General features: G+C 40.9%; 1 protein-coding gene across 2 annotated transcripts in view; it reads left to right on the forward strand.

The window, feature by feature from the left end:
* LOC114656352 (rho guanine nucleotide exchange factor 10-like protein) overlaps positions 1–27,431 on the forward strand; it is a 273,754-nt gene that overhangs the window by 128,245 nt on the left and 118,078 nt on the right. For both annotated transcript variants that reach the window (XM_051930746.1, XM_028807943.2), the window contains 7 exons: positions 6,540–6,617; positions 6,854–7,033; positions 9,710–9,826; positions 9,912–10,004; positions 10,920–11,090; positions 20,974–21,119; positions 25,932–26,101. In XM_051930746.1, the coding sequence (XP_051786706.1) occupies positions 6,540–6,617; positions 6,854–7,033; positions 9,710–9,826; positions 9,912–10,004; positions 10,920–11,090; positions 20,974–21,119; positions 25,932–26,101 (955 nt within the window). The remainder of the gene's footprint in view (positions 1–6,539; positions 6,618–6,853; positions 7,034–9,709; positions 9,827–9,911; positions 10,005–10,919; positions 11,091–20,973; positions 21,120–25,931; positions 26,102–27,431) is intronic.

Here is a 27,431-nt window from a genome sequence, read left to right on the forward strand (position 1 = left end):
ATAACAGAATTACACCGCTTTTGGCTCTTTGTTGTGTCAAGGACAGTAATTCTCAAAAGACCTTTACTAGTGCTGCCTACAGTTGTGGCCAGAGGTTTTGAGAATGACCTAAGTATTGGTTTTCACAAAGGCTGCTGCTTCAGTGTTTTTAGATCTTTTGTCAGATGTTTCTATGGTATACTGAAGTAGAATTACAAGCATTTCCTCAGTTTCAAAGGCTTTTATTGACAATTACATTCAGTTTATGCAAAGAGTCCATGTTTGCAGTGTTGGCCCTTTTTTCTTTTTCAAGACCTCTGCAATTCGCCCTGGCCATCAACTTCTGGACCCAATCCTGACTGATGGCAGCCCATTCTTGCATACCCAATGCTTGGAGTTTGTCAGAATTGGTGGCTTTTTGTTTGTCCACCCACCTCTTGAGGATTGACCCCAAGTTCTCCAAGAAGGTTTCCTGGTCATAGAGCCCAAATGGGGGCGGCACGGTGGCGCAGTGGGTAGCGCTGCTGCCTCGCAGTTGGGACACCTGGGGACCTGGGTTCGATTCCCGGGTCCTCCCTGCGTGGAGTTTGCATGTTCTCCCCGTGTCTGCGTGGGTTTCCTCCGGGCGCTCCGGTTTCCTCCCACAGTCCAAAGACATGCAGGTTAGGTGGATTGGCGATTCTAAATTGGCCCTAGTGTGTGCTTGGTGTGTGGGTGTGTTTGTGTGTGTCCTGCGGTGGGTTGGCACCCTGCCCAGGATTGGTTCCTGCCTTGTGCCCTGTGTTGGCTGGGATTGGCTCCAGCAGACCCCGGTGACCCTGTGTTTGGATTCAGCGGGTTGGACAATGGATGGATGGATGGAGCCCAAATGTTGAGGTTTTGTTCCCTGAGCCACTTAGTTCTCATCTTTTCCTTATGGCCCGGTACTCCATCAGGCATTGTTGGTCACCAGACTGTTCTTGGATGGTTGGGAGAAGTTGCCCACGGAGAATGTTTTGGTCCCATTCTTTAACCACTCCACCAGTGAATTTGACACCCTGAAAGGTGATGCCAAAAAATGGGTGAAGGATTAACAATAAGGGGGCATGTTTTTAAAAAAAAAAAAAAAAAAAAAAGGTTGAAGACTAAGCCAGCAAAATGCCAAGAAGTGATAATCACTCACATTTTGAATAAAAGGGGCATGAATGGATAGAATTTAACTAGGAGTAGGTTTGACCAAAGGGTCCCCAGACAAAGATGACAGCATACCATTTGGTGCTGTCCATTAGCATATTAGGAGTGTCAATGCAACATGTTAAGAAATGTATAAATATGGATGATAATTTGGATATTATTGGTTTGGGATTTTATTCTACCACACGCCCTGCAGAATAAATTAGAGAATTCCACTGCCGTGCTGTGTTGTATTGAGTTGAATAGTGAAGTACACTGCTGTCCCCTGCTGTATGAGGTACAACATTGCTCAACTGACACCTACTGGTGCTATTTGCTGTATAACCTCGAGAAGTGCATTTCTCACTTCATTTGTGGAGAAGAGGACACTGCTGCCCCCTGATGTGAACATCGTAGAATTGCACTGCTGTGTTTTGTTTGTAATATATGGAGTAGTGAGATGCACTGCTGCCCCCTGCTGTACGAAGTACAAATGCTATCTAAAGTATATCCTGGACCAGTGGGTCTTTAACGTCTGGTTTGTGCCAAGTGAGCTTAATATAAAAATAAAATCCATTGCTTTAACACTTTAGGGGGCAACTGATTACAGATTTCCAGTTCTGTACCAGTCAAAGGGACGTTTTGCTCTTGCACACTGGGGAATTGAATCAACTGAAGTAATAATAATAATTCTTTGCATTTATATAGCGCTTTTCTCACTACTCAGAGCACTCAGCAATTGCAGGTTAAGGGCCTTGCTCAAGAGCCCAACAGAGCAGAGTCCCTTTTGGCATTTATGGGATTCGAACCTGCAACCTTCCGATTGCCAGTGCAGATCCCTAGCCTCAGAGCCACCACTCCGCCCAAGTAGTAAAGTGAAGTAAGTCCAATTAAAGCAGATAACAACTGGTGTTACACTGCACCCTTCATTAAGAAAGCCAAAGGACATGGACAAGTACCTCAAATCCTTTCTAGCATCAGCTATTCTGAATTCTTCCAATTCCGTATGAACCTTGCAGGATTCATCCCAAAAACCTGAATCAAACAGGAATATTAACAGAACATACATCAGAAAATCTGGTTTATGTAGGTAACTGTTACCATAAAATGCGATTGAGCAATGGCTGTTGTCCATTATCTGCGGTATTGTAATACCAAATGAAAGCGTGAAGCCTTCCAAACTATAAAGGCATTTGGAGCATGATACTTACAGAAGTAAATTGTTCAACTTTTTTAAATGAAAACTCCTGAGGCCTGACCAAAAATGTTATAGTTTGTGCGGTAAGTTAACAGGCACTCTGGGCTTTGTTTCATTGCACATCGAATTGCCAAATAAAAGCAAGATGGCAACATTGCGTGAACAGTTCATCTTGCCTTGTACAATAGATAGTGTATGTGCAGTGGAATTCAAGAAGACTCCGCTGCCTGCAAAGTCAAACCTATTCCTCTCCACCTTCTCTTCACTTAGCCCTGATTTTGACAAACTTGTGAAAATCGGACAAGCCTATGTTACCCATTAAAAAGACAAGTGGCCACTGAGTTTGATTCAGTATTAAACATCTGTTATTTATGCGTATCTATTATTTACACCGTATTTAACAAGAAAAAGTAAATAAATATTCAATATTTAATGTGTGTCATTCAGTGGAAAATGTTGGCTAGTTTATATTAACATTACTGCCAATAAAGGATCATCACCTAACAGAAACAGATAAAAGTCCCAAAAGGTTGAGAACCACTGCTCTAAACAATCTTGCGTGTCACTCTTCTACTGAGGTGGGCACTGCTGCCCCTGCCATGCAAATCACACCCCTACATTGTTGTCTTGTTTGGTTAATTAGAAGGAAAGTACACTGCTGCTCCCTGCTGTGCAAACAACAGAACTGCAGTGTCAACTGATGATGTACCCCCCCATTCAGTATAAAGTGCAGAAGTGATCAGCTGGTCCTTATCTTCTTTGTAAAAACTAGAAGAGTGCACACTTCAATCCTTCTGAGCAGAGGAGGACACTGCTGTCCCCCAGTCACTAAACTGGAGAATTAGGGTGTGATGTAATGACATTATGCACTGAGTATTATAGTACAATGTAAGCCCCTGTTGTATGAAGTGCAGTGTAACCTGGGCAATCTCACATAATAATAATAATAATACATTTTATTTATATAGCGCCTTTCCCATGCTCAAGGCACTTACAGAATATAATAAAGAACGGCAGAATATACAGTATATAGCATTGTACAAACCAGATAAATAAATAAAGAAGATTAAGACAGTAAATTCTGAAAAAAAAAAACAGACAACATAATTGATGGTCTAGCACACACACACACACAGGTTACATGAGCATCTTGACAGAGAAGTAAACTGAGAGAAAGGTAATAAAGTCAAGTAGAGCTAAAAGCCTTCCTGAACAGATGAGTTTTGAGTTGTTTTTTAAAAGAATTCATGGAGTCAGCTGACCTGATTAATTTTGGTAGGTCATTCCAGAGACTGGGCGCTATACAGCTGAAGGCCCTGTCACCCATGGAGTGTAGATTAGTGAGGGGCACAACAAGATTACCAGAATCAGAGGACCTTAGTGGGCGGGCAGGCACATAGTGATGGAGAAGGTCACTGATGTAGTCTGGTGCGAGGTTATTTAAAGCATTGTAGGTTATTAGTAGGATTTTATATTTGATTCTGTAGGACACAGGGAGCCATTGAAGAAGGAGCAGGATGGGTGTGATGTGCTCGCTGCTGCTGGTTCGAGTAAGGACTCTTGCAGCTGAGTTTTGAATAAGCTGGAGCTGTGATATAAGATTAGAAGGGGCACCTGCCAGTAGGGAATTACAATAATCGTTGCGGGATGTGATAAAAGCATGGACAAGTTTCTCAGCATTAGAGAAGGAGAGGAAGGAGCGAACACGGGATATGTTATGGAGGTGAAAGTAAGAAAGTTTCTTAATGTGATTTATGTGGGTGGAATAAGTGAGGGAGGAATCAAAAATGACACCAAGATTTTTTACAGTAGAGGCAGGTCTGATGAGATCACTGCCAAGATGGACTGGGAAGGAGCTCATTTTATTAAGTTGCATGCCACTCCTCTACTTCTCAAACCTTCTGTGCAGAGAAGCTCACTGCTGCCCCCTACTGTGTAAATTGGAAAACTACACTGCTGTACTTGACAGAATTACACTGCTGTGTAAATGACAGAATTGCAGTGTCAACTGGTGTTGCTGTTTTAAAGTGCAGAAAGGCTCGGCCTCTAAAGTCCAGTGGGGGCTGGGTGGTCTCGTGGCCTTGGAACCCCTGCAGATGTTTTTTTTTTTTTTTTTTTGTTTTTTCTGTCCTCCTGGCCATCAGACTTTACTTTATTTTTTATTACTTAGTATTGCCCAATCTTATTTCTTTATTTTTCTTTCTTCATCTGTAAAGCACTTTGAGCTACACCATTTGTATGAAAATGTGCTATAGAAGTAAAAGTTTTTGTAAAGAAATACACTGCTGACCCCCTAAAGTCACTCTGTTGTATAGCCTGGAGAAGTGCACTTCTTGCTGCCTCTGCACTTCTGCCCTCTGCTGTTTAAATTTTAGAATTGCATTGCTGTGCTTTCTTTTATTGCAGTGAGCAGTAACATACACTGCTGTCCCCTGCTATATAAAGTGCAGCAGTGAGAGTCCTGTGTGTCACTCTTGTCCTGTTAAGATGTGCACTGCCATTTAAATCACACAATTGTGTTGTTGTCTTGAGTTGTAACTAGCAGTGAAGTACACTGATGTTCTCTGCTCTGTAAATAGCAGAATTGCAGTGAAAACTGCTGTTGTATTCCCACTCCCACCCCTCTGGCTTTGTAAAGTACAAAAGTGCTCAGCTAGCCCTTATGTCTTTTGTAAAAACTATAGAATTGTATTTCTCATTCTACCTGAGCAGAGTGGGGCACTGCAGCCCACTGCATATAGATTGCTTAACTACACTGCTGTGCTGTATTAGGTAGTGATGTAAACTGCCACCCCCTGTTGTGTGAAGTGCAACAGGTACTGTCTACAGTTTAACCTAGAGAATCGCACATCTCACTCTTCTGCTTTTGATGAGCACATTTCTGCCCCCTGTCATGTAAATCAGAAAACTGCATCATCTTGTGTTGTAATTTGTACTGAAGTACACTGCTTTGTTAAGTGTTAGAACTGCAGTGTCAATTGATTGTTTTTTCCAATGCTGTGTAATGTGTAGACGTGTTCTGGTAGCCATTACTGTGGATGTCATTTGTATAAAAATTCACGAAGTTGACTTTTCATTCCTTTTGTGTAGTGGAGAGAAGTGCTGCCCCCTGGTATTTAAACTGGAGAACTGCACTGCTGTGTTGTGTTGACCAGTGAAGCTCTCTGCTGCCCCCTGCACGGTACAGAAGAGAAGTGCTCAGCAGACTCCTGCTGGTGCTGTCTGCTCTATTTATACAGTATGACCATCCTACTTCCAGCTCCTCTCGTGTATAGGAGTGCACTGCCACAGCTCCACTATATAGACAGTTGAGCTACTTAACTGTGTGCTCTCTACGCCATAGCCCAGAAGAGTGCACTGCTGGCCTCGTCTTTGTTGAGATGGCTACTGCTAGCTCCTTCTTAATAAATTTGCATATGTGCTGCCCCATAATATTTTTGAATCTTTAAGTATACTGTAATCTATTCAAATTGTATCTGTAAAATTGTTATACTGTATTGAGGATTTGTTCTGTTCTGTGTATTGTATTATATTTTATTGTTTATACCCACTTTTTTTTGACACCCACTGCCCACCCAACCTACCTGGAAAGGGGTCTCTCTTTGAACTGCCTTTCCCAAGGTTTCTTCCATTTTTCCCCTACAAGGGTTTTTTTTGGGAGTTTTTCCTTGTCTTCTTAGAGATTCAAGGCTGGGGGGCTGTCAAGAGGCAGTGCCTGTTAAAGCCCATTGCAGTACTTCTTATGTGATTTTGGGCTATACAAAAATAAACTGTATTGTATTGTATTACTAGTCTGCGGTGGTCTGGCGCCCTGCCTGGGGTTTGTTTCCTGCCTTGCGCCCTGTGTTGGCTGGGATTGGCTCCAGCCGACCCCTGTAACCCTGTAGTTAGGATATAGCGGGTTGGATGATGAATGGATGTATGTATTACTAGTAAATACCAGAAATGCTTAGCTGGCTCTTATTATTGTCTCCAAGCTGTATAACATGGAGAAGAATTGCTTTACTAGCTGCTTCAGCAGTAGCAGCAACAACCACTGCACCAAAGTGTTGCTCTAGTAAAAATTATTTAAATATAAATATAAATGAAAATGTCCCACAATTTGAATCATTTGTATATTCCTTCAGGATCAAGCAACCTTTGCAACATGTTTCAGCGTCTGGTGTTAATTTAATTTCTGCTGTCTTTTTCCTCCTTTTATCTCCTGCAGGTGATACGCCGCCATATTTTGGGCTCCATTGTTCAAAGTGAGCGCAGTTATTTGGAATCCCTGAAGCGCCTCCTACAGGCAAGTTTTCCCATCTTGTTGATCTGGAGCAGCCAAAATATCCAGCATTAGCATGACTATGCAAGTTTTCCCAGTTTAACAGTTTTTTTTTTTTTTTTTTAAATAAATTAATAAAATATGTTCTTCCTATCTTGTAAGAACGTGTTGGGCCAGTGAGAGCAAGCACATGCTAGTGGCAGTACATGTCTAGTTAGGATTATGTGACTTTCTTTTTTTATTTTTCTGTCCTTTTCCAGGAATACCAGAAGCCTCTGATGGAAGCTGAGCCCCGAATCCTTGGGCCCAAGAAGGTCCGTCTGGTGTTTTTTCGCGTGCGGGAGATCCTGCAATGCCATTCCATGTTTCAGATTGCCCTTTCATCCCGTGTGGCCGAGTGGGATGTGAGTGAGAAGATTGGGGACCTGTTTGTGGCCTCGGTGAGTCATAAAGAGACTTTGGGCCAAATTAGAGAGTCCTGTTGCATAAGGAGGAGAGAATACGCTCACTTGGTAAATGTGTGATGGTGCTGGGGCTAAAACTGTGAGTCTCCTGATTTTGTGTCCTTTAGCCACTGCCCCACATCTACTTCTTCTTTAAAGGGTGCTACCGTGTTTCCCCGAAAATAACACCTACTCCGAAAATGAGCCATAGCATAATTTTCAGACTGCTCTGTAATATAAGGCCTACCCCAAAAATAAGCCCTAGTCAAGATCGTCAACTGAAATGTAAGGCGCCTAAGGCCAGGTTCATACTTCACACGATGTGACGCATGTGCCTGAAACATGCATTGAATTCTGAGGACACCTTGCCACAATGTCTCTAAAAAGGATGTTTAATGATTACATCCATCAATTCGGGGATGCACCCATTCCAGCAAGCATCGGGCGTGAGACAGAAACAAAATCCCTGGACGGGATATCAGCTCATCGCAATGTGAACACAAGCACTCACATACACTAGCGTCATTTTAGCATCACCAAATCCTCAAACCTTCATTTGTTGGGATGGAAAACTGAGCCCACTGTGGAAACCCACCAGGAAAACATGCAAACTCCAGGCAGGGAACACCAGCTCCATGACTCACTGCGAGACAGCAATGCTACCACTCTGCCACCATGTCACCCCCATATGTGTAACTATTACACATTGTTCATTATTTAAACAAAGTTAACGATTTATCTGTAAAATGTAACATACATATTTTTAATGCATTTGATCATGAAAATGATATCAAGTATAAATCTAAGAATTCTAAATGCGCAGAGAACTGGAATATTATAAATTTAATAATTAATTATAATTAATAATTTTTTTGCATTTATATAGCGCTTTTCTCACTACTCAAAGCGCTCAGCAATTGCAGGTTAAGGGCCTTGCTTAAGGGCCCAACAGAGCAGAGTCCCTTTTGGCATTTACGGGATTCGAACCGGCAACCTTCCGATTGCCAGTGCAGATCTCTAGCCTCAGAGCCACCACTCCGCCCTAATGTGTTCTGTACAGTCGCTGCTGTCAGGTCAGGAGGAAGCCCCAGAAGTGCTTAACTGATTAACAACTGAGTCGGTTTTAAGATGACGTTTACGACGTTGTACTTTAATGATAAAGTAAACTACAAGATTAAAGTGGACATTTCGAGTTTAAAGCCAAAATTTCCACTTTAATCACAAAATAGACATTTTCATTATGTCCTTATTTTTTTCTTCTCTGTGGCTCAAATACGCCGCCGTACATTCTGAAGGTATTGTGAAGGAGCAAACAAAAAAAAAAAAAAGTGAGGCTTTTAAAATGTATCTTGTCATTACTTTGGGGAATATGTGACACTTAAATATAAAAGCAACATGAATTCATTTGTATGCTGGCATTTTGCTTGACCACATCGAGCCATTCATCAAACATCGAAGCACGCACATCGATCCTGGAGGATCCTAAAAGCTGCTGGAGTAGCAAGAAATTCAAGCTGGAATTCAGGGTTTGAATGTGCAGAGTTATCACGATATTCCAGAAGATAACATGACTGTATTTGGATAAATGTATATTGTTGCACATGAATAAATATAAGAGATCCCCTGAAAATAAGCCCTAGTGCATCTTTTGGAGCAAAAATTAATATTATTTTCGGGGAAACATGGTAGAAGAATATTTTGACTACTAGGGGGCTTTGCTCGCCAACCCCACTGCCTGCTCTACGCGCCAGCCAATTTGTGTCTCTGCCACTCGCGTATGTGGATTTCACTTTTCACCAAACAACAAATCTTTTAATTCTTGTGGATAGGCCTCTTCATTGGGAAGAAACACTACTTTTCCCTGATGGCAACACGAATTAGACGATCTACATGTCTCCGACTTAAAGATTAAAGCCAAACAATATCTACGTACTTTTGTCATATCACCTATGTCCGTATATTCGATCTCTTTTCGCGAGATCCCGAGTAATAATTTCCATTTGTTAGCGTTCATGCGATCTTTACTATCATTTTTATAAGAGCTGAGAGCACATGAACTGTGTCTGACAATAGCATTCACATTAATGAGAAATGATTGTACCATGTGCGTGGTTGTAAATGTTTGAGAGGAGGGCAGGACTTTTCAGAATCTCTTTGCAAAAAGTCTTGTCTCACGGGACTTGAAATTATCTCCCGTAATGTCTTGTAACAACATTTGCTTTTATAATAGAAAGATATGGCTGAGCTGGGAGTTTATCCTACTGGATATGGTCTGTGTCGTTGCATAGTCTATTGCCCAGGACCACAGAAGACTTCCATATCAAATGAAAGTTTGTCAGCCTGCTGCTTCAGAGTAGACTCTTTGGTTAAATGGACAGTGAGATCAGAATCCAATGGCATGCCCATTAGCATATTAGCTCAGTCGCACTCCATTGGTGCGTTCCGTGTTCCTAATCTGGTTTCTTCAACTGCTTTTGAACTCTTATCCTTGAAGATCTTGTAACATCAAAGTAGCTCATGTATTCCTGTTTCTCCTAATCTCAGTTGACTTGGCGAAGGTGCTGCTTGTTCTATCCCTGTTTCTCCTAATCTCAGTTGACTTGGCGAAGGTGCTGCTCTTTAACAGCTTTGTGATTTACTCAATGTGTTTTTTGTTGTCATCCTTATCCACAGTTCTCCAAGTCCATGGTCCTTGATGTATACAGCGACTATGTCAACAATTTCACTAATGCCATGGCTGTTATAAAGAAAGCCTGCATGACTAAGCCAGCATTCCTGGAGTTCCTTAAGGTACACAGACTTGAAGGGGTGAGAACTATAAAGGAAGGTGAACGCCCCATTAACTTAACTGCTTCTTACCTTCTATGCCCCACAGAAGAAACAGGCAGCCAGCACAGACCGCATCACACTGTATGGCCTGATGGTGAAGCCCATCCAGAGGTTTCCTCAGTTCATTCTTCTGCTGCAGGTAAGAAAAGTAGAACTCACTTAGTGTGCCATCTCCCCAGTTCTTTGGCTGTGGTTGCACTGCCAGTTTCTCCAATTACTTTTTTTTGCTATGTCTGACACAGTATCATGGGATTCAACTTTTAAATTGGAATTGAGAATTTCAGTAGATGCTAATTTGGTATAATTCTGATTCTTAGAATAGTTACTTAACACAATACTTCTTCTGATGCACTTATCATCAGCAATGTTATCTGGAATTATCGGGTGGTTTGGGTGTTTCAGCATCAGTTACACTCCACTGGCCTCCAACTTGCTAAGATTATAGAGTCTACAACTGAAAATATCGTGCAGTGTGATATGGCTTTAACGGCTGCACAGGCCTCTGTGTTTTCCGCTCCATGCAGATTCACTTCATTTGACGATGCCACACACTTCTGTTTTGGCTACATCAAGCAGTAGAAAATGAAAAAGGGAACATGGTTAAAAGTTGACAATTCACTGATAGTAAACTAAGTGGTCATGGAAATATTCTTTACTTGTAGTCATTTTCCTGGTCAAGGTCACTTTAGTAGATAAGAATTAGATGAATATCGTTTTGCTCATTTTCCTTTTTGGGACAATTAAACCCGTATCTGTCATCAGCTTAATAGATGTTAGTCAAATTTATAGCTCTTGTGGCAAATGCCGTCTTTAGTGGAAAGGAGAAGAATGATATGAGTCATGAAGCTTGACCTTGGTGTACTCTCCCATTCTGTGAGAATGTCACCTCTCATGATATCAGCGTTTTCTCTCCTGTTACCAAGACACACTTTGCTGAGTTCCTCTCCGCTGTACCTCACTAATTTTCCATTTGGCTTTATGCAGCCCCTGGTTTGGCTGTAATGCCAGTTTCATTGTTAATGTGTCTTCTGTTCCCCCAATTTTTTTCCCCCAGGACATGCTGAAGAACACACAAAGGGGACATCTGGACAGACTACCTCTGCAGCTTGCTCTCACAGAGCTCGAGAGTCTGGCTGAGAAGCTGAATGAGCAGAAACGTGTGGCAGACCAGATTGCTGAACTGCAGCTCCTGGCCAAAAGTGGTGGGGACCGAACCGTCAGTAAGGTAAAGCTTGTCCTTCTCTTCATTCCTGCTTTTAGTCCACTCCTAATCTTGCCTTCAGAAAGTTTTTTTTTTTGTAACATTTTATTAAATTGCAGAATTGTGCTAGAATCATTTAAGTTAATTTTTTCCTCATCAAGCAACACTCAGTACCCCAGAATGACAATGTGAAAACAGGAATTTAGAAATTTCTGCAAAAAAAAAAAAAAAAAAAAAAAGCATTATCATATTGATACATATATTCCGACCTTTCTTCAATACTTCATTGTAGCACCTCAGACATCAACTCCAGTATTCTTGGGTCAGACGTGACAAGCTTCACACACCTAGATTTTGGGATTTTCTGCCATTCGTCTCTGCAGATCCTGTCAACGTCTGTCAGGCTATATGGGGGACTGTTGGTGGACAGCTAGTTTCAGGTCTCTCTTGAGATGTCTGATTGGGTTCATGTCTGGGATCTCATGGGCCAGTCAAGAACATTAACAAAGTCGTCCCTAAGTCACTTTTGTGTTGTCTTTGCTTTGTGCTGAGAGTCGTCGTCCTGTTAGAAGGTGAGCCTTCATCCCGGAGCAGGTTTTCATTAAGGATATTTCTGTACTTTGCACTGTCTCAACCCTAACTGACTTCCCAGTCCCTGACACTGATAAATGGCCCAACATCATGATGCTGCCACCGCCATGCTTCCACGTTGGAGTGGTATTGTGCAGGTGATGAGTTCTGCCCAGTTTCCTCCAGATCTGACACTTGGCCAAACAGTTCTGACTTGGTCTCATCAGAAGAGAGTCGTTTTGTTGCGTATTTGCAAGCTCCAAATAAGGCTATCATGTGTTGTCTGGCCACTCAGCTATAAAACCCCCATTAGTGGAGTGTTGCAGGGGTGGTTTCCTTCTGAAAGTTTCTCCCATCTCCACACAGATTCTTCGAAGCTCAGACAGATGGACCATTGGGTTCTTGGTCACCTCTTGGTTCACCTTAATTGCTAAGTTTGGTCAGGCAGCCAGCCAGCTCCAAGAAGAGTTGTGGCTGTGCCAAAGTTCTTCCTTTTAAGTATTATGGAGGTCACTGTGCTCTTGAGAACTTTCAGTGGTGCAGAAATGTTTTTGTAGCCTTCCCCAGATCTGTACCTTGACACTGTCCTCCCTCGAAACACAGCAGGCAGTTTCTTCAATCCCATGGCTTGGTTTTTGCTCTCCTGTAGGAGCTTCTATACACAGGTGTGTGCTTTTCCTGATCACATCCAATGAATGGAAGTTTAATTTAACAAATTTGCAAAATATCCGAAAATTCTTATTTTGCTTTGTCATTCTGTGGTACTGAGTATTGTTTTAAAAAATGAATTTAAATGATTTTGACATAAGGCTGTAAACATAACAATATGTGGTAAAAGGGGTCTGAACTCATGTTCTTGTCCCCTAGTTTTGCATTTAATCTACATCTCCAACCCTTGCCCATCTTTTCCTTTATTCCTTAGTCCAGCTTTCCCCTTGTTTTCCATTTATTTTATTGATTCCACTTGTCCTTTGCATGTCTTTTGCTTTCTTTTTTTCCTCTGTGCCTTCTAGTATTAGGTTGCCATTCACTTCTCATTTTGTCTGCTACTTTACACCTCATTTCCCTTTACCTCTTAATATTGATTCCACAATCATTAGCTCATATTTTTCATTTCTAATGCCAGATTTTGTTATGCTTCATTTTTCCTCTCACCCAATATTTGTCTGCACTCACTATGAAGGTTGTCTCATTACGTATAACACCGATTTTTCCCTTTACTCCTGTTTCAGTATTGCCTAGGTTTCTTTCTCTTCTCTCGGTTCTTCCCTTGAAATAAATTTCCCCTGACCCTGTGTTCCATGTACAACTCTGTCCCTAGTCCATCTATTCCATTTATTTCTTAATCCAGTTTTTCCCTGTTTGTTTTTCTAGTTTCCCTTTACTTTTATTTATTCCACTTTTCCTTTCATCTTTACATTTCGTCCATTCCTTTTAAAATTACATTGCTTGTAGCTGCTGGTGAGTAAGGAAGGATCAAGCACGGGTCTGATGCATGCTGAAAGAAATCTCAGTTCAAAAGTTCGTTTTAAAAGATTTAGTGAAAATTCAAAGCAAATAGTCCATACAAGAATAAAGAAAGGTTGTTATACATGTAGAATAAAAGGCAAAAAACTGGAAAAAAAAAAGTCTCTTCTGTAAACTTAGCTTTTCTTATCAAACTTTAGTTGTTTCTACACTTAAAGATGCTTTACTTCGCCTTCAGTACGCTCTAAATGTACAGCACTGTATGTTCAATAGAGCATGTTAACTTTCATACTATTTAGGCACATTAAGGCATGGTTTAAAATGGTGTGCCCTCCATGCCTTACAGGTAGGTCACTTACTGAGGCTAATCTATGATCAGAGAGGCTAGAAATAGTTAGAATATACCAATTCAATTCAACTTGTGGGGGTATAAGAACCTCCCATAAACTATGCACTAATATATAGGCAAGCATTTAATATAACTTAAATAACTAGCAAATGGCTCTTACATTGCTAACAGTCATATGAAAAAGTTTGGGAACCCCTCTCAGCCTCCATAATAATTGACTCTCCTTTCAACACAAACGATAACAGTGGTCTGTCTTTCATTTCCTAGGAACATCTGAGTACTGGGGTGTTTTCCGAACAAAGATTTTTCGTGAAGCAGTATTTAGTTGTATGAAATTAAATCAAATGTGAAAAACTGGCTGTGCACAAATGTGGGTCCCCTTGTAATTTTGATGATTTGAATGTCTGTCACTGCTCAATGCTGATTACTTGAAACACCAAATTGGTGTGATGAGCTCGCTAAGCCTTCATAGACAGGTGTGTCCATCATGAGATATAAAGGTATTTAAGGTGGTCAATTGCAAGTTGTGCTTCCTTCCCTTTGACTCTCCTCTGAAGAGTGACAGCATGGGATCCTCAAAGCAACTCTCCAAAGATCTGAAAACAAAGATTGTTCAGTCTCATGGTTTAGGGGAAGGCTACAAAAAGCCATCTCAGAGGTTTAAACTGTCAGTTGCAACTGTAAGGAATGGAATCATGAAATGGAAGGCCACAGGCACAGTTGCTGTTAAACCCAGTAGATCTGGCAGGCCAAGACAAATACAGAAGCGGCATATGTGCAGGATTGTGAGAATAGTTACAGACAACCCACAGATCACCTCCAAAGACCTGCAAGAACATCTTGCTGCAGATGGTGTATCTGTACATCATTCTACAATTCAGAGCAATTTGCACAAAGAACATCTGTATGGCAGGGTGATGAGAAAGAAGCCCTTTCTGCACTTACGCCAGAAACAGAGTCGCTTGTTGTATGCCAATGCTCATTTAGACAAGCCACATTCATTTTGGAACAAAGTGCTTTGGACTGATTAGACAAAACTTGAGTTATTTGGTCATAACAAAAAGCGCTTTGCATAGCGGAAGAAGAACACCGCATTCCAAGAAAAATACCTGCTACCTGCTGTCAAATTTGGTGGAGGTTCCATTATGCTGTGGGGCTGAGTGGCTAGTTCAGGGACTGGGGCCCTTGTTAAAGTCGAGGTTCAGATGAATTCAACCCAATATCAACAAATTCTTCAGGATAATATTCAAGCATCAGTCACAAAGTTGAAGTTCCGCATGGGTTGGATATTCCAACAAGACAATGACCCAAAACACATTTCGAAATCTACAAAGGCGTTCATGCAGAGGGAGACGTACAATGTTCTGGAATGGCCGTCATAGTCCCCTGACTTGAATATCATTGAAAATCTATGGGATGATTTGAAGCGGGCGGCACGGTGGCGCAGTGGGTAGCGCTGCTGCCTCGCAGTCGGGAGACCTGGGGACCTGGGTTCGCTTCCCGGGTCCTCCCTGCGTGGAGTTTGCATGTTCTCCCTGTGTCTGCGTGGGTTTCCTCCGGGCACTCCGGTTTCCTTCCACAGTCCAAAGACATGCAGGTTAGGTGGATTGGCGATTCTAAATTGGCCTTGGTGTGTGGGTGTGTTTGTGTGTGTCCTGCGGTGGGTTGGCACCCTGCCTGGGATTGGTTCCTGCCTTGTGCCCTGTGTTGGCTGGGATTGGCTCCAGCAGACCCCCGTGACTCTGTGTTCGGATTCAGCGGGTTGGCTAATGGATGGATGGATGGATGATTTGAAGCAGGCTGTCCATGCTTGGCAGCCATCAAATTTAACTGAACTGGAGAGATTTTGTATGGAAGAATGGTCAGAAATACCTCCATCCAGAATCCAGACACTCCTCAAAGGCTATAGGAGGACAGCGTCTAGAGGCTGTTAGATTAGGAAAAGGAGGCTCAACTAAGTATTGATGTCATATCTCTGTTGGGGTGCCCAAATTTATGCACCGGTCTAATTTTGTTATGATGCATATTGCATATTTTCTGTTAATCCAATAAACTTAATGTCACTGCTGTAATACTACTGTTTCCATAAGGCATGTCATATATTAATGGAAGTGGCTACTTTGAAAGATCAGCCAATGATGAACAAAAATCCAAAGAATTAAGAAGGGTTCCCATACTTTTTCACATGACTGTATTTTCTTCTCATTTTTGTTTGTTTACTTACACCTAATTTCTCTTTACCTCTCACTATGAATTTCACAATATTTCCTCGAATTTGCTTTATGCATTCTTTTTTTTTTATTTATAATGCCAGATTTTGCTTTGCTTCATCCTTCCTTTCCCTTTATATTTGTCTGCACTCACTTTTTCATGACATATGACCCCAGTTTTCCCTGTACTCCTCCTTTTAGTATTGTCCCTTTTCCTTTTCTCCAAGTTCTCCCCTGAAATTATGCATTCTGCATTCCATCTACAACTCTAGTCCTAGCCCACCCTTTCTTCCTCTCTCTTGATTTCACAAATCATTGTCCATTGTGGCTAAGTCATTCCATTCATTTACCCCTCATCCTTTTTTCCATCATTCATTTTTTTTCTGCCTAATTGTTTTTTGCCCTCCTTAACTCCTTGGTTGTCTTTTCCTTGACTCCATGTCTTCTGTCTTTTAATGCCCAACATAGTTTTCCTTGACTTTTTTTTTTTCTCCTTCAGCCGCTTCTGATCATTTAATGTGAGAAAACGTCATACAGATAAACACTTTGTACTATTGAAGCAACCAAATCAGTGTACCAAATACCAAAATAATAGAGTGTTGAAACACTTAAGTGCTGCCGCTTTCCTGCTTTTGCTAATTTGTTGCTTGCAGAGAAATGAGCTAAAGCACTTCTTCCCCGATTTTATTTTTCACAATACTAAAGAACATCTCCAGCTGCTTCTAGATCTGCTTTGCACTATGTCTGTCAAGGGGTCAATAGAAATGTTTAGTGGTAGAGAATTCTGCAGTTCTTAAGCAAGGAAGTGTGTTTTATCCAGTAGAGGGCACTCTTACCTCACAAATTTGTGAATGAATGAGAACATTGTGATGTGTTGAATGGATGACAGAAGTGATTGTAGCAGAAAACCGTGCTGTAAAGGGTGGAATGAGGACCTGTTCTCCATGAGTTATACTGAAACTGGTGGTACTGTCAAAGTGGTATTGTCAAAATTAAAGCTGAGATGATTTATGTCTTTCTTTATTTATCTTATCAGATTTTCATTGGGTCAGAAGTTTAAATACACCAAGTTGAATGTCCGTTTAAACAGCCTAGAAGATTACAGACATTAATGTGATGACTTTTTGAAGCCTCTGATTAGCAAGTTGTCTTTAATTGAGTTAATTAGAAGTGTAGGTGGACAGATAAAGTAAAAGAGGATCTGAAGGAAAAGGGTTTGACTTTGGAGGAGGTGCAGGACCGAATTGTATGGATAAAGTTGATCATGCACATCGATGAAGAAGGAGGAGTGCACCTGTGTTTGTATTTAAGGGCCTGTCTTTAGGCCAGTGCTTTGTTGCATTTGGGAAAGTCCAAGCAATTTAGCCAAGACAAAAAAAATGTGAACCTTTACTAGTCTGATTCATCCTCGGGAGCAATTTCCAAACAACTGGAGATACCACAAGCTTCTGTGCAAATAGAAATGTCTAGGGACCACACAGAGACTGCATTGTTCAGGAAGAAGGCACAAATTAACTGCCAGGAATGAACATACATTTGTACAAAAGGTTCAACTGGACCCCAAGACAATAGCAAAACAATTGTTGGCGTCAGGTACCAAAATATAAGCATTCTCCATTGAGTCCTTCATGACTATATCCTAAACAGCTTTCATGCATGGAAGAAGCCCTTACTCCATAACTGACATAGAAGTATGAAGACAATCGCCAGGACAAAGACCTGGCTATTTGTTGAAGTGTTCATAATGCTCATCTGCATGTGGAGGATGAGTGGTGAGGCTTTTCAACCAAAGAGCAATGTCTCAACGGTGAAGAATGGGGTGGCAGCATCATAATGTGTTGTTGCTGTGGGAGTTGGTTTGTACTGCTAAATATGACTTTCACTCTTTGATTATATATTATTTTGAATAACTTTTGTCCTAAAGTATCTATCTATCTATCTATCTATCTTGTTAGCTTTTGCCTTTAGCACTGTTATAAAGCATTTTAATTAAAGCCTCTTGATATGTGACCTATTCCTGCTGCTACTTTAGCGCAAGAACAAGTATGGATAAGAGAGCCAATTTAATCAAGTGTAGAAGAAACCCGACTCCAGGGGTCCTGTTTATCAGTAACTAGCAAGGACAAGAGAAATGAAACAAATCACTTACTTCTGTAATTGAAGAGTGTATTTAAGAAGTGTTCGCACCATCTGTAAGTCAGTCATCTCTTTACATGTACTGAGTAACTCCACATATGTGTCAATAAAGGAATTCTTCGCTTGCTGAACTGGCTTCATGATTTAACTTTGGTGCTTCTTTGGTAAAGAGCCCGGGGGCACTTCAGAAAATAAATGGCATAATGAGGAAGGAGAATGATGTGGAAAGTATCGAGAAGCAGCACTTCAAGACGTCAACCAGAAAGTTAAAACTTGGTTGAAAATGTATCTTCTGCCAGGACGGTATATGTTAAGAATACCTTCCAAGTTGTAACAAAAGGGCTTGAAGACAAAAAGATGAATGTATTGGGGAGGCCATCACAAAGCCCTGACCCAAATCCCAAAGAAAATTTGTGGGATGAACAGAAAAACCATGGCCTATCAAGGAGGTACATAAGCCTAACTGACATAAAAGCACTTCTGTCAGGAGGAATGGGCACCAAGTCCTGCTGCGTACTGTGAGAAACTTGTGGAAGGTGATCACAAATGTTTGATTCAAGTTATTCAATAAAAAGGGATACACTAATTGACTTAACCCAGGGATTGTGTGGAGCTGTGAAACATGAAGTTTGAAAGTCTTTAGCTTAGGTAGATGAAACGTTTGGCCTCAACTGTATCTGACATCACTAATGTGACACACGACTGGGTTCAATCCCCAGTCAGATTATTTTATAGTATATTGTTTGCCGGCTCTTCCCTAGTTTGTGTGACTTTATTTACTCAGGATTTACTCCTTCCTTCTAAGTTCAGCAGATTTTAGTAGATTGCAACTCAAAAATTGCTATGTGTGTTCTGTAATCAGATAGTATCCAGTGGTGGTTCCCAGCTTACACTAAAAGCTGACAAGAAAAGGCAGAGAATATTTGGATTGTAAATGTAAACACAGCATGTACATTATACATACATGGCTGACTCAATAATACAGTAGGTTCATATGATCGTTATTGTTGCTTGTACCAAGTGTGATCAACATGCAATCTATATATATCTTAATATATAAAGCAGAGTCTATGTATGTATGTTTGTTTGTCTGCCATACAAATCTGCACCGGGCGTCCAATCGCAACCATACTGGGGATGGGGTTCCTTCGTGACCAGGAGGAGGTCATGGGTTATGTGTGGTTGGGGAAAAATGATCGTGGTGAATCACAGGGCACCTTTTCACAGACGCAACGTTCGGCACACGTCCCCGTACTTATCATCAACAAGATGGCCACACGTTGCAACAGATGTTAACGGCGGCGCCATCTAGCAGCACGTTTGGTCCATGTGCATCGCTCTTTACCAATGTTTCTTTAAATTGCCAACATGACGGAAGTGTCCTAGTATGAGAAGGCCAACTGCTTTCATCAGGTGAAGGGGAACTGCCGTATGGATGTAAAACGTGAACGACCCAGTGCGCGTGACTGGCTTTCCGTATTTGTGGTGCTATTTGCTCGCTTTCCGACTCACATTACGATTTCAGTCTTGGTCTTTCTGAGTGACTGGTGCTATTTGTTTGCGTTCCAATGTATTGTAAATAACGTTCATTCATCTCACTGTGGTGCTTATTCCGTACGTAATACCATGTAACACATTATAATTGTCCTGCTTTTCGCTAATATACCCATGCCACCGAAAAAAAGACGTAGAATTAGAAAGTCCACTTCCGATGCCAGAAAAAAGTCTATTTCAAGGGCGTCTGGAACATTGTGCAAGACGTGAAGATGTTTTCATACCAAGAATTCCGCTGATTCTGAATGATTTACCCTTTGATTTCAAATGGCTACAATTTCATGTTCATTTGGCCTTTACTATGGCAATTACTAAGGCTCAAGGACAATCACTGCAAGTTAAACGCATCAATTTGGAAAATCCATGCTTTTCACACGGACAACTCTACGTAGCATGTTCTACAGTGGGCAATCCTCAGAATTTGTTCATTTCCGCACCACAAGGCAAAACGAAAGATATAGTGTATCCAAAGGCTCTGGAATGACCACTTATATTACCTATTACAATAAAATGTCAATCAGAAAACTGTTTGTTCCATTTCTATGTTCTGTTTCTTTCATTTAGGAAATTCACCGGTTATAGATCCTGCTAATATGTATATATAAAATATATATATTATTATAAAATAATATATATATTATAAAATGTCGGCGCTTGGAAGTGTGTGTGTGTGTGTGTCTATCTGTCTGGCCTGGAAGCGAGAGGCTAAAGCATGAAGCTCAAAGAATGTGACTCATAGAATGTTGCATAGATGAGCCCAGAATTAGGGCAAAACACGTGTCGCATACTCTTTGCATTATTTGACAGTAAACTATGCCATATATGTATGTATGTATGTATGTATGTATATATAGGTATATCTTTATTATATAAAAAAAATCCTGGGGCGAGATGTGACTTTTTTAGAGAGATACTTTCAAGTCTTGCGAGACGAGACTTTGTGCCAAGAGATTTAACCACGGCCGGGGCTGGAAATAAAAGACAAGGGTAGAAGACAAAGTAGAATGTTGTAAAGAATTCAAAAATGTTGGCGCAATACACATGCAGAGCAGGTTAGACATAATGAAAGTACTGAAATTCGAAAGTCTCAAAAAAATGATAGTAAAGATCGCATTAGTGCTAACAAACAAATTATTACTTGGTGAAATAACCGAACAGCAAAAAGAGTGAATATATTGTTTGGATTTAAAGTTTGAGTCGGAGACTTGTAGATCGTGTAATTCGTTTTGCCATCAGGGAAAAGTAGTGTGTCTTTCCAATGAAGAGGTGTATCTGCGAGAATTAAAAGATTTGTTGTTTCGTGAAAGTGAAATCCACATACGTGAGCAGCAGAGATGTGAAGTGGCTGGCGCGTAGCGCAGGCTGGGGGGTTGGCGAGCGAAGCGAGCAGGGGGCCAAGCCCCTTAGTGTATGTATGTACTGTGAGAGAGAGAGAGAGAGAGAGGGCCAGGCAATGGCTTGGCACCCTGTCTAGATCTGTTTTCTGCTTTGCGTACGCTGCTCCTGGGTTTTAGGTGGGTTTCAAAATATTATGTTCGTTTTTCAGCAAAGTTTGTCTTGCATCTCATGTTTCAAATGATGCTTCTAACTTTCTTTTATCTCCCTCTGTCTTTTCTTCCAGCTGCTCAACTCAGGCCAGCGTCAACTTATTTTGTGTGAAACACTCATCGAGATGGTTTATGGTGAACGCGGGCAGGTCCTGAAATCGAAGGAGCGCAAAGTGTTTCTCTTGAATGACACCCTCATCTGTGCCAACATCAACATGAAGTTAGTGCATCCTGCTTTCTCTTTCTTGAACTTCTTGTTATTCCTTGAGGATATGCAACCAAAAAACACAAAAAAAAAAGAGCGGGTGCTGCTCTGGGACATTTGGGAACTTATCTGGGATTCGGTAAGATATTGAGGGGGTGAGTGTAGCAAGGCTAAAATAAAGAGAGCTTATTGCTTAACACTAGAATTACCAGAGCCTATGAAAAAACTTGTAGATCCGGCCCACCTTAAATCCGTTCGCACCTCTCCGTCAGCGTCTTTTGTCCTGTCTTTTGTAGTAAGCAGCCTGCTATCCCATCCCCCCCACTGCCGCAGAACATGCACAAAGTTCTCCCCGCTCATACCTTGATTGATTATCTGGGAGTGAAGTGCTGGAGTTTTAGAGTGGAAATAATAAAGCGTTATTTGGAACACATGCATTTCATGTGTGTTCCGTTTCTATAATGATCTGTGTAAACACATTGTTAAAACAGACAAATTTTTCATATTTTAGTAGTAAATGACAAAATGTTGGCATAGACTATATAATGTGTGAAGCCTGAAGTCCAAAGATCAAATAAACACTTTCACAAAAGGTTCAAGGCCGATACAACAGCTTCCGTGGCGTGGCGGTAAGATTTGCTGACTTGTAATCAACAGTCCCGACTGCCTCCTATATTTGCCGTTTTCAGTAGTGAGCTGCTCTTATTGTTAATATTATACAGTACACACATACATTTGGTTTGCATCTGTAACAGACGGTGTACATTTATAGGAATTGTAAAAGTTACCATTTTTTTTTTCACTTTAATTCTCTGTCACGATCACGATACATACTACCCCCCCCTCCCCCAAGGATTTAACACTGTTAGTTTTTATTTGAAACTGAGAATAAATGTAGATGTGAGTGGTGTTTTGAGGCAATGGAACTGGACATTCTCTGATCCGGAGGAATAAAAGCTGACACACACATGCTGGTGAATCTGCCTTCCACATATCTCACTGTCGCTTTTTTTTTTTATTTAGTTTTATTGAGTGTTCCTGCTCATGTGGAATTAGTATGCACCTTATGGTCTATGATGTCAAAAAAAAAAAAAGCAAAAAAACAGAGACATAGGTATATATGATATTTGGAATTATTCATTTTATGACCTGTATAGTCCATTTCGGAAAACATTGTGGCACGGATGCAACATTATTCATATTATTCATATTCATTCGCATAACATCTTGCGGTTGTAATCGGTGACTGCATGTTTTTTTTTTTCCCTGATCTTGCCAGTCTCCACGTTGCTGTATGGTGATGTTTCTTTTATACTCCAGGACACGCAGAGAAAAGAATATTACAGAGAGGTCAGTCCAGCGCTATATGCAATCATCAAATTCAAATGTTAACAGCTCACTCACACGCAAGGACCATCCTTCCTACATTTACGACACTTCTCTCTATGCTGTGGTTCCTATTACATTGAAAGGGCACTTGACACTGACTCAATTTACTTTCTTGGCGAAAGCGGCTGTCTTGGAACAGAAGCTTGTCGAAGTTGCATCCTCCTTTTCTTTTTCCATTGCCTTTTCTAGTAAGGTGCGACAACGAAGTTCCTCTGCAAGGTGAGCCATGAACACTCTTCTTTTCTCAGTGGCCCCAGTGCATGCCTTGCACAGTACATGTGAGTTGATTGCCGCCAGGTCAAGCTTGTTATAGCACACAGCAACTGGCCACCTGCATGCTCCTGCTCGCACTGAATTAGCTCACGCCTTCTGGTGCACGATGTCAACGCAGCACGGAGAAAAAAAGAAAGAGACAAATATATGGGACATTGGGTATAAATTTATTGTACTTGTAAAAGTTCTCTTTTCAGTTTTATTCTCTCAATCACGATCACGCTCTAACCCCCCGCCCCTCCTGATCTGACTGTAACTAACAGCGCCAGTATAAATTCACATCCCGATCTGACGCGGTTTGTTTTCAAATAATATTGCATTAGTGCGATGATGTTTTCTGATTGGTACTATTCAGGTCATAAAATGATTTCTTCAAAATGTCACATATATTGTCTCTTTCTTTCAGGTGTGTAATAGAAACCACATCACAGAGAGAAGTGTGCGCATTGCAACAGGTACACATGTTGTAAATGTAGGAAGGACGGTCCTTGCGTATGTGTGAACTGTTACCATTTGAATTTGATGATTGCATATAGCGCTGAACTTACCGCTCTGTAATATTCTTTCCTCTGCATGTCATGGAGTACAAAAGAAACCGCACTATACAGCAACATGGAGACTGGCAAGATCGGAGGGAACAAAAAAAAAAAACACGCGGTCACCGATTACAACCGCGAGATGTTATGCGAATGAATATGAATAAAATGAATAATGTTGCATCCGTGCCACAATGTTTTCCGAAATGGACTATACAGGTCATAAAATGAATAATTCCAAATATCATATATACCTATGTCTCTGTTTTTTTGGTTATTTTTTTGACATCATAGACCATAAGGTGCATACTAATTCCGCGTGAGCAGGAACACTCAATAAAATTGAATAAAAATAAATCAAGTGACTCTGCGATACAAAGAAGGCAGATTCACCAGCATTTGTGTGTCAGCTTTTATCCCTCCAGATCAGAGAATGTCCAATTCTATTTCCTCAAAACACCACTCACATCTACAGTTATTCCCAGTTTCAAATAAAAACTAACAGCGTCAGATCCCTGGGTGGGGGGGTCGGTAGTATGTATCGTGATCGTGACTGAGAGAATAAAAGTGAAAATAAAACGGTAACTTTTACAAGTCCTATAAATGTACACAGTCTGTTACAGACGCAAACCAAATGTATGTATGTACTGTATAATATTAACAATAAGAGCAGCTCACTACTGAAAACGGCAAATATAGGAGGCAGTCGGGATCAAACCGGGGACTCTTGATTACAAGTCAGCAAATCATACTGTTACGCCACGAAAGCTGTTGTATCGTCCTTAACACTTTTGTGAAAGTGTTTATTTGATCTTTTGACTTCAGGCTTTACACATTATATAGTTTATGCCAACATTTTGTCATTTACTACTAAAATATGAAAAATTTGTCTGTTTTAACAATGTGTTTACACAGATTATTGTAGAAACAGAACACATGAAATGCATGTGTTCCAAATAACGATTTATTATTTCCACTCTAAAACTCCAGCACTTCTCTCCCAGATAATCAATCAAGGCATGAGCTGGGAGAACGTTCTGCGGCGGTGGGGGGATGAGATAGCGGGCTGCTTGCTGCTTGTCTTTATCGGCACATTTACAGGACAAAAGACGCTGACGGAGAGGTGTGAATGGATTTAAGGTGGGCTGGATCTATGAGTTTTTTTGTAGGCTCTAGTAATTCTAGTGTTAAAGAAGATGCCCTTGCAATCATAAGCTTCAATGATTACTATGGGGAGGTGGGTGGAAGACTTCTCTTTTAGCTCAACTGACTCAGATGTCTGTTTTTCGCACTCTGAATCCAGCAGTCTGAGTTTGTATCTAGCAACTCCAAGTGAAGATTCATAACGGGGGTGTTTAATAACTTATATATCTCTGAATCATCCTGATGTAAGGAGTGCTACAGAACAAAGAAAAAGAGATTAAGTGAACCTGTGAGAAAAGTAATTAATGTTCTGAACAAGGGTGCTCTACATAATTGGAAAGACATAAAGGTTTGTGCAACTAAATTATCTCGTAATCTGTGCCTCAGATATTTATATCTGACTTGCTCAGATTCAGAGTGACACAGAGCTGGGAACTAAACCTGCTACCTAGTGGTCTCATGTTCAGTGCTTTAGCCTCCACACCATAATCCATCAATGTTTTAAACACCCATAATATCTAATGGCAAGCAGCAAGATAAACAACCTGTGAACGATGAGAGAATCGCTCAGAGAGACTAGCCTTTCCATTGTGTGTCTACTGTTGCTATTGCTGGAGGTCACCCAGGCCCACTGTATTCAGAGTGCAGAATAACACTGTCAGGCTAACTGGAACCCCTTCTCTGGTGACCAATCGGACATCTGACTTCGAGGATATCTTCTTTTTGCAATGGGCTGCTCTTAATCCTTGCTACACTTGCCCCTACATTCCTGAATGAATCCTAGATGGGACTCTAAAAGTTACCAGTGGGACTTTCTCACCAGTGTTCCCAGTGCCATTGTGATATTTTGTGGCAGCTCCATCATTTAAAATCAAAAACTAAACATGGCTTACTCCTTACCCAATATATACTAAATGTAGGCCCTTGTATTATGTTATTGCTAGGTAGACATCCTGTTATCTTGTTCTTCTTGTAATATTTTTGGCTGGCAGTAGGACATGTGGGGGGCTTCAGTATGATATAATAGCCTCTAGGGCACATAGTCACCCCATAATATTACATAGCAGGTATCTAGAACTTCTATGCTCACTCTGTAATGTTTGATGTTGCTTAGCTGCACAGATGACAGAGCAGACAGCCTCCCCACAGTCAGATGCAGACTTGTGCTTAACATGTAGCCAGAGTCCTTTTCATTGTGAATATTCCTAGTAAAATAATCTAATAAACCTGACAGTATTTATAGTGACTTTCATTTAGCAAACACAAACTAAAAAATGATACTTTGATTTAGCTGGGCCTCATCGTGCACTGAAATACACATACAGTTTTGACTGCCAGTCAACTTAAGGGTGTCTAGATATGAAGAGGAGGACCTGAACTCCTCAATGTGTATGTCAAGACCTTTGCAGGTGTCTGCTGTGCCGTACACAGGGTTTACATTGGTTTGCTGCTGATCTTACCATTGCATTTTTTTATTCCCACACAGGGGTCCTACAGAACTCAGCAACCTGGTACCTGTTGGCCCAAGGTATACCACGAAGTGGAGCGCCCCTCTTCTTCAGGTTCAAGTTGCTGAGGTGGGCCAGGAAGGTAGCCCCACCAGCAAGGAGAGTGGATTGCAAGCGTCCTCTTCTAAGAAGTCCAGCAGTGTCACAGGTCAGAGAAGATTCCTGTCTGGGGATCAGGGGATGTCTTCCCAAACTAGTGTAATATGAATTGAGATTGGTTATCGCCATGCATTACTGGAGTACAGTGAAATGGTCTCCCTGTAGGGGCAGTGTGGGAGCTTACTTTCTGTTTTTCGGAACTTGGGCTAATTCGGACTTGTACCTGCTCTTTAGGTGCGTTTGCATATAATATGAAAAGCACCTACGGCAATAGCCCTGTCTGTCTTTGGAACTGCATGAAACAACTCTGTTCCCAGTTGATTTTGAAAATTGACACACTTATTCTTCAGGGAAATTTGTCAGGACCGTTCAGTTTTCATTAAGAAATCTCAATTTCAGCACCCTGTACACATTTTAAAGTTCAAAAGTTCCATTCGAAAGCATTTACGAAATGGCAAATTTGTCTCTCTTAAAACAGAGAAAGTTTCTGTCCCACTTCAGTTACAGATTAGTTTTAATTTAACTTGAGAACAGTTACTTCAACTTGTTTATTTTTTAAACTTTTTACTTTTATGCTTTTGACAACTGTTTGTGATGGCAAAAGAGTGAAAGACCTGCAGTTGTGTGCACTCAAGCAAAATGAACACTGGTGCTGGACACATGACGGGGTGGGGTCAGATGTGGGCGGGGCAGGATGGAGTATTACCATATAAAAAATCTATGAAGTGAGATGTGAATGTATTTATTCAATTCGCTAATAATTTATACTCTTTATTCAATACTAGCTGTCCCCTATGGCTCTGCCCATGTAGCAGTGAAACTGGACAAATCAATTAATTAAAAAAAAAAAAAATGTAATTCTGGCCAAGGGGAAGGTACAGTGCATCTGGAAAGTATTCAGAGCGCATCACTTTTTCCACATTTTGTTATGTTACAGCCTTATTCCAAAATGGATTAAATTCATTTTTTTCCTCAGAATTCTACACACAACACTCCATAATGACAACATGAAAAAAGTTTACTTGAGATTTTTACAAATTTATTAAAAATAAAAAAAATTGAGAAAGCACATGTACATAAGTATTCACAGCCTTTGCCATGAAGCTCAAAATTGAGCTCGGGTGCATCCTGTTTCCCCTGATCATCCTTGAGATGTTTCTGCAGCTTAATTGGAGTCCACCTGTGGTAAATTCAGTTGGTTGGACATGATTTGGAAAGGCACACACCTGTCTATATAAGGTCCCATTCCATTCACTCCATTCCATGCTTATGTTTGCGGTTATGTGGAATCCGGTGTGAACCTCAGTCACAGCAGCTCACTTTCTTCTGCTCCATGAAATTGAAGTTGTTGAGCGACATGATGATCATTTCCGTAAAAG

The sequence above is a fragment of the Erpetoichthys calabaricus genome, chromosome 8, assembly GCF_900747795.2.
Source record: "Erpetoichthys calabaricus chromosome 8, fErpCal1.3, whole genome shotgun sequence".
NCBI classification, from domain to species: domain Eukaryota; kingdom Metazoa; phylum Chordata; class Cladistia; order Polypteriformes; family Polypteridae; genus Erpetoichthys; species Erpetoichthys calabaricus.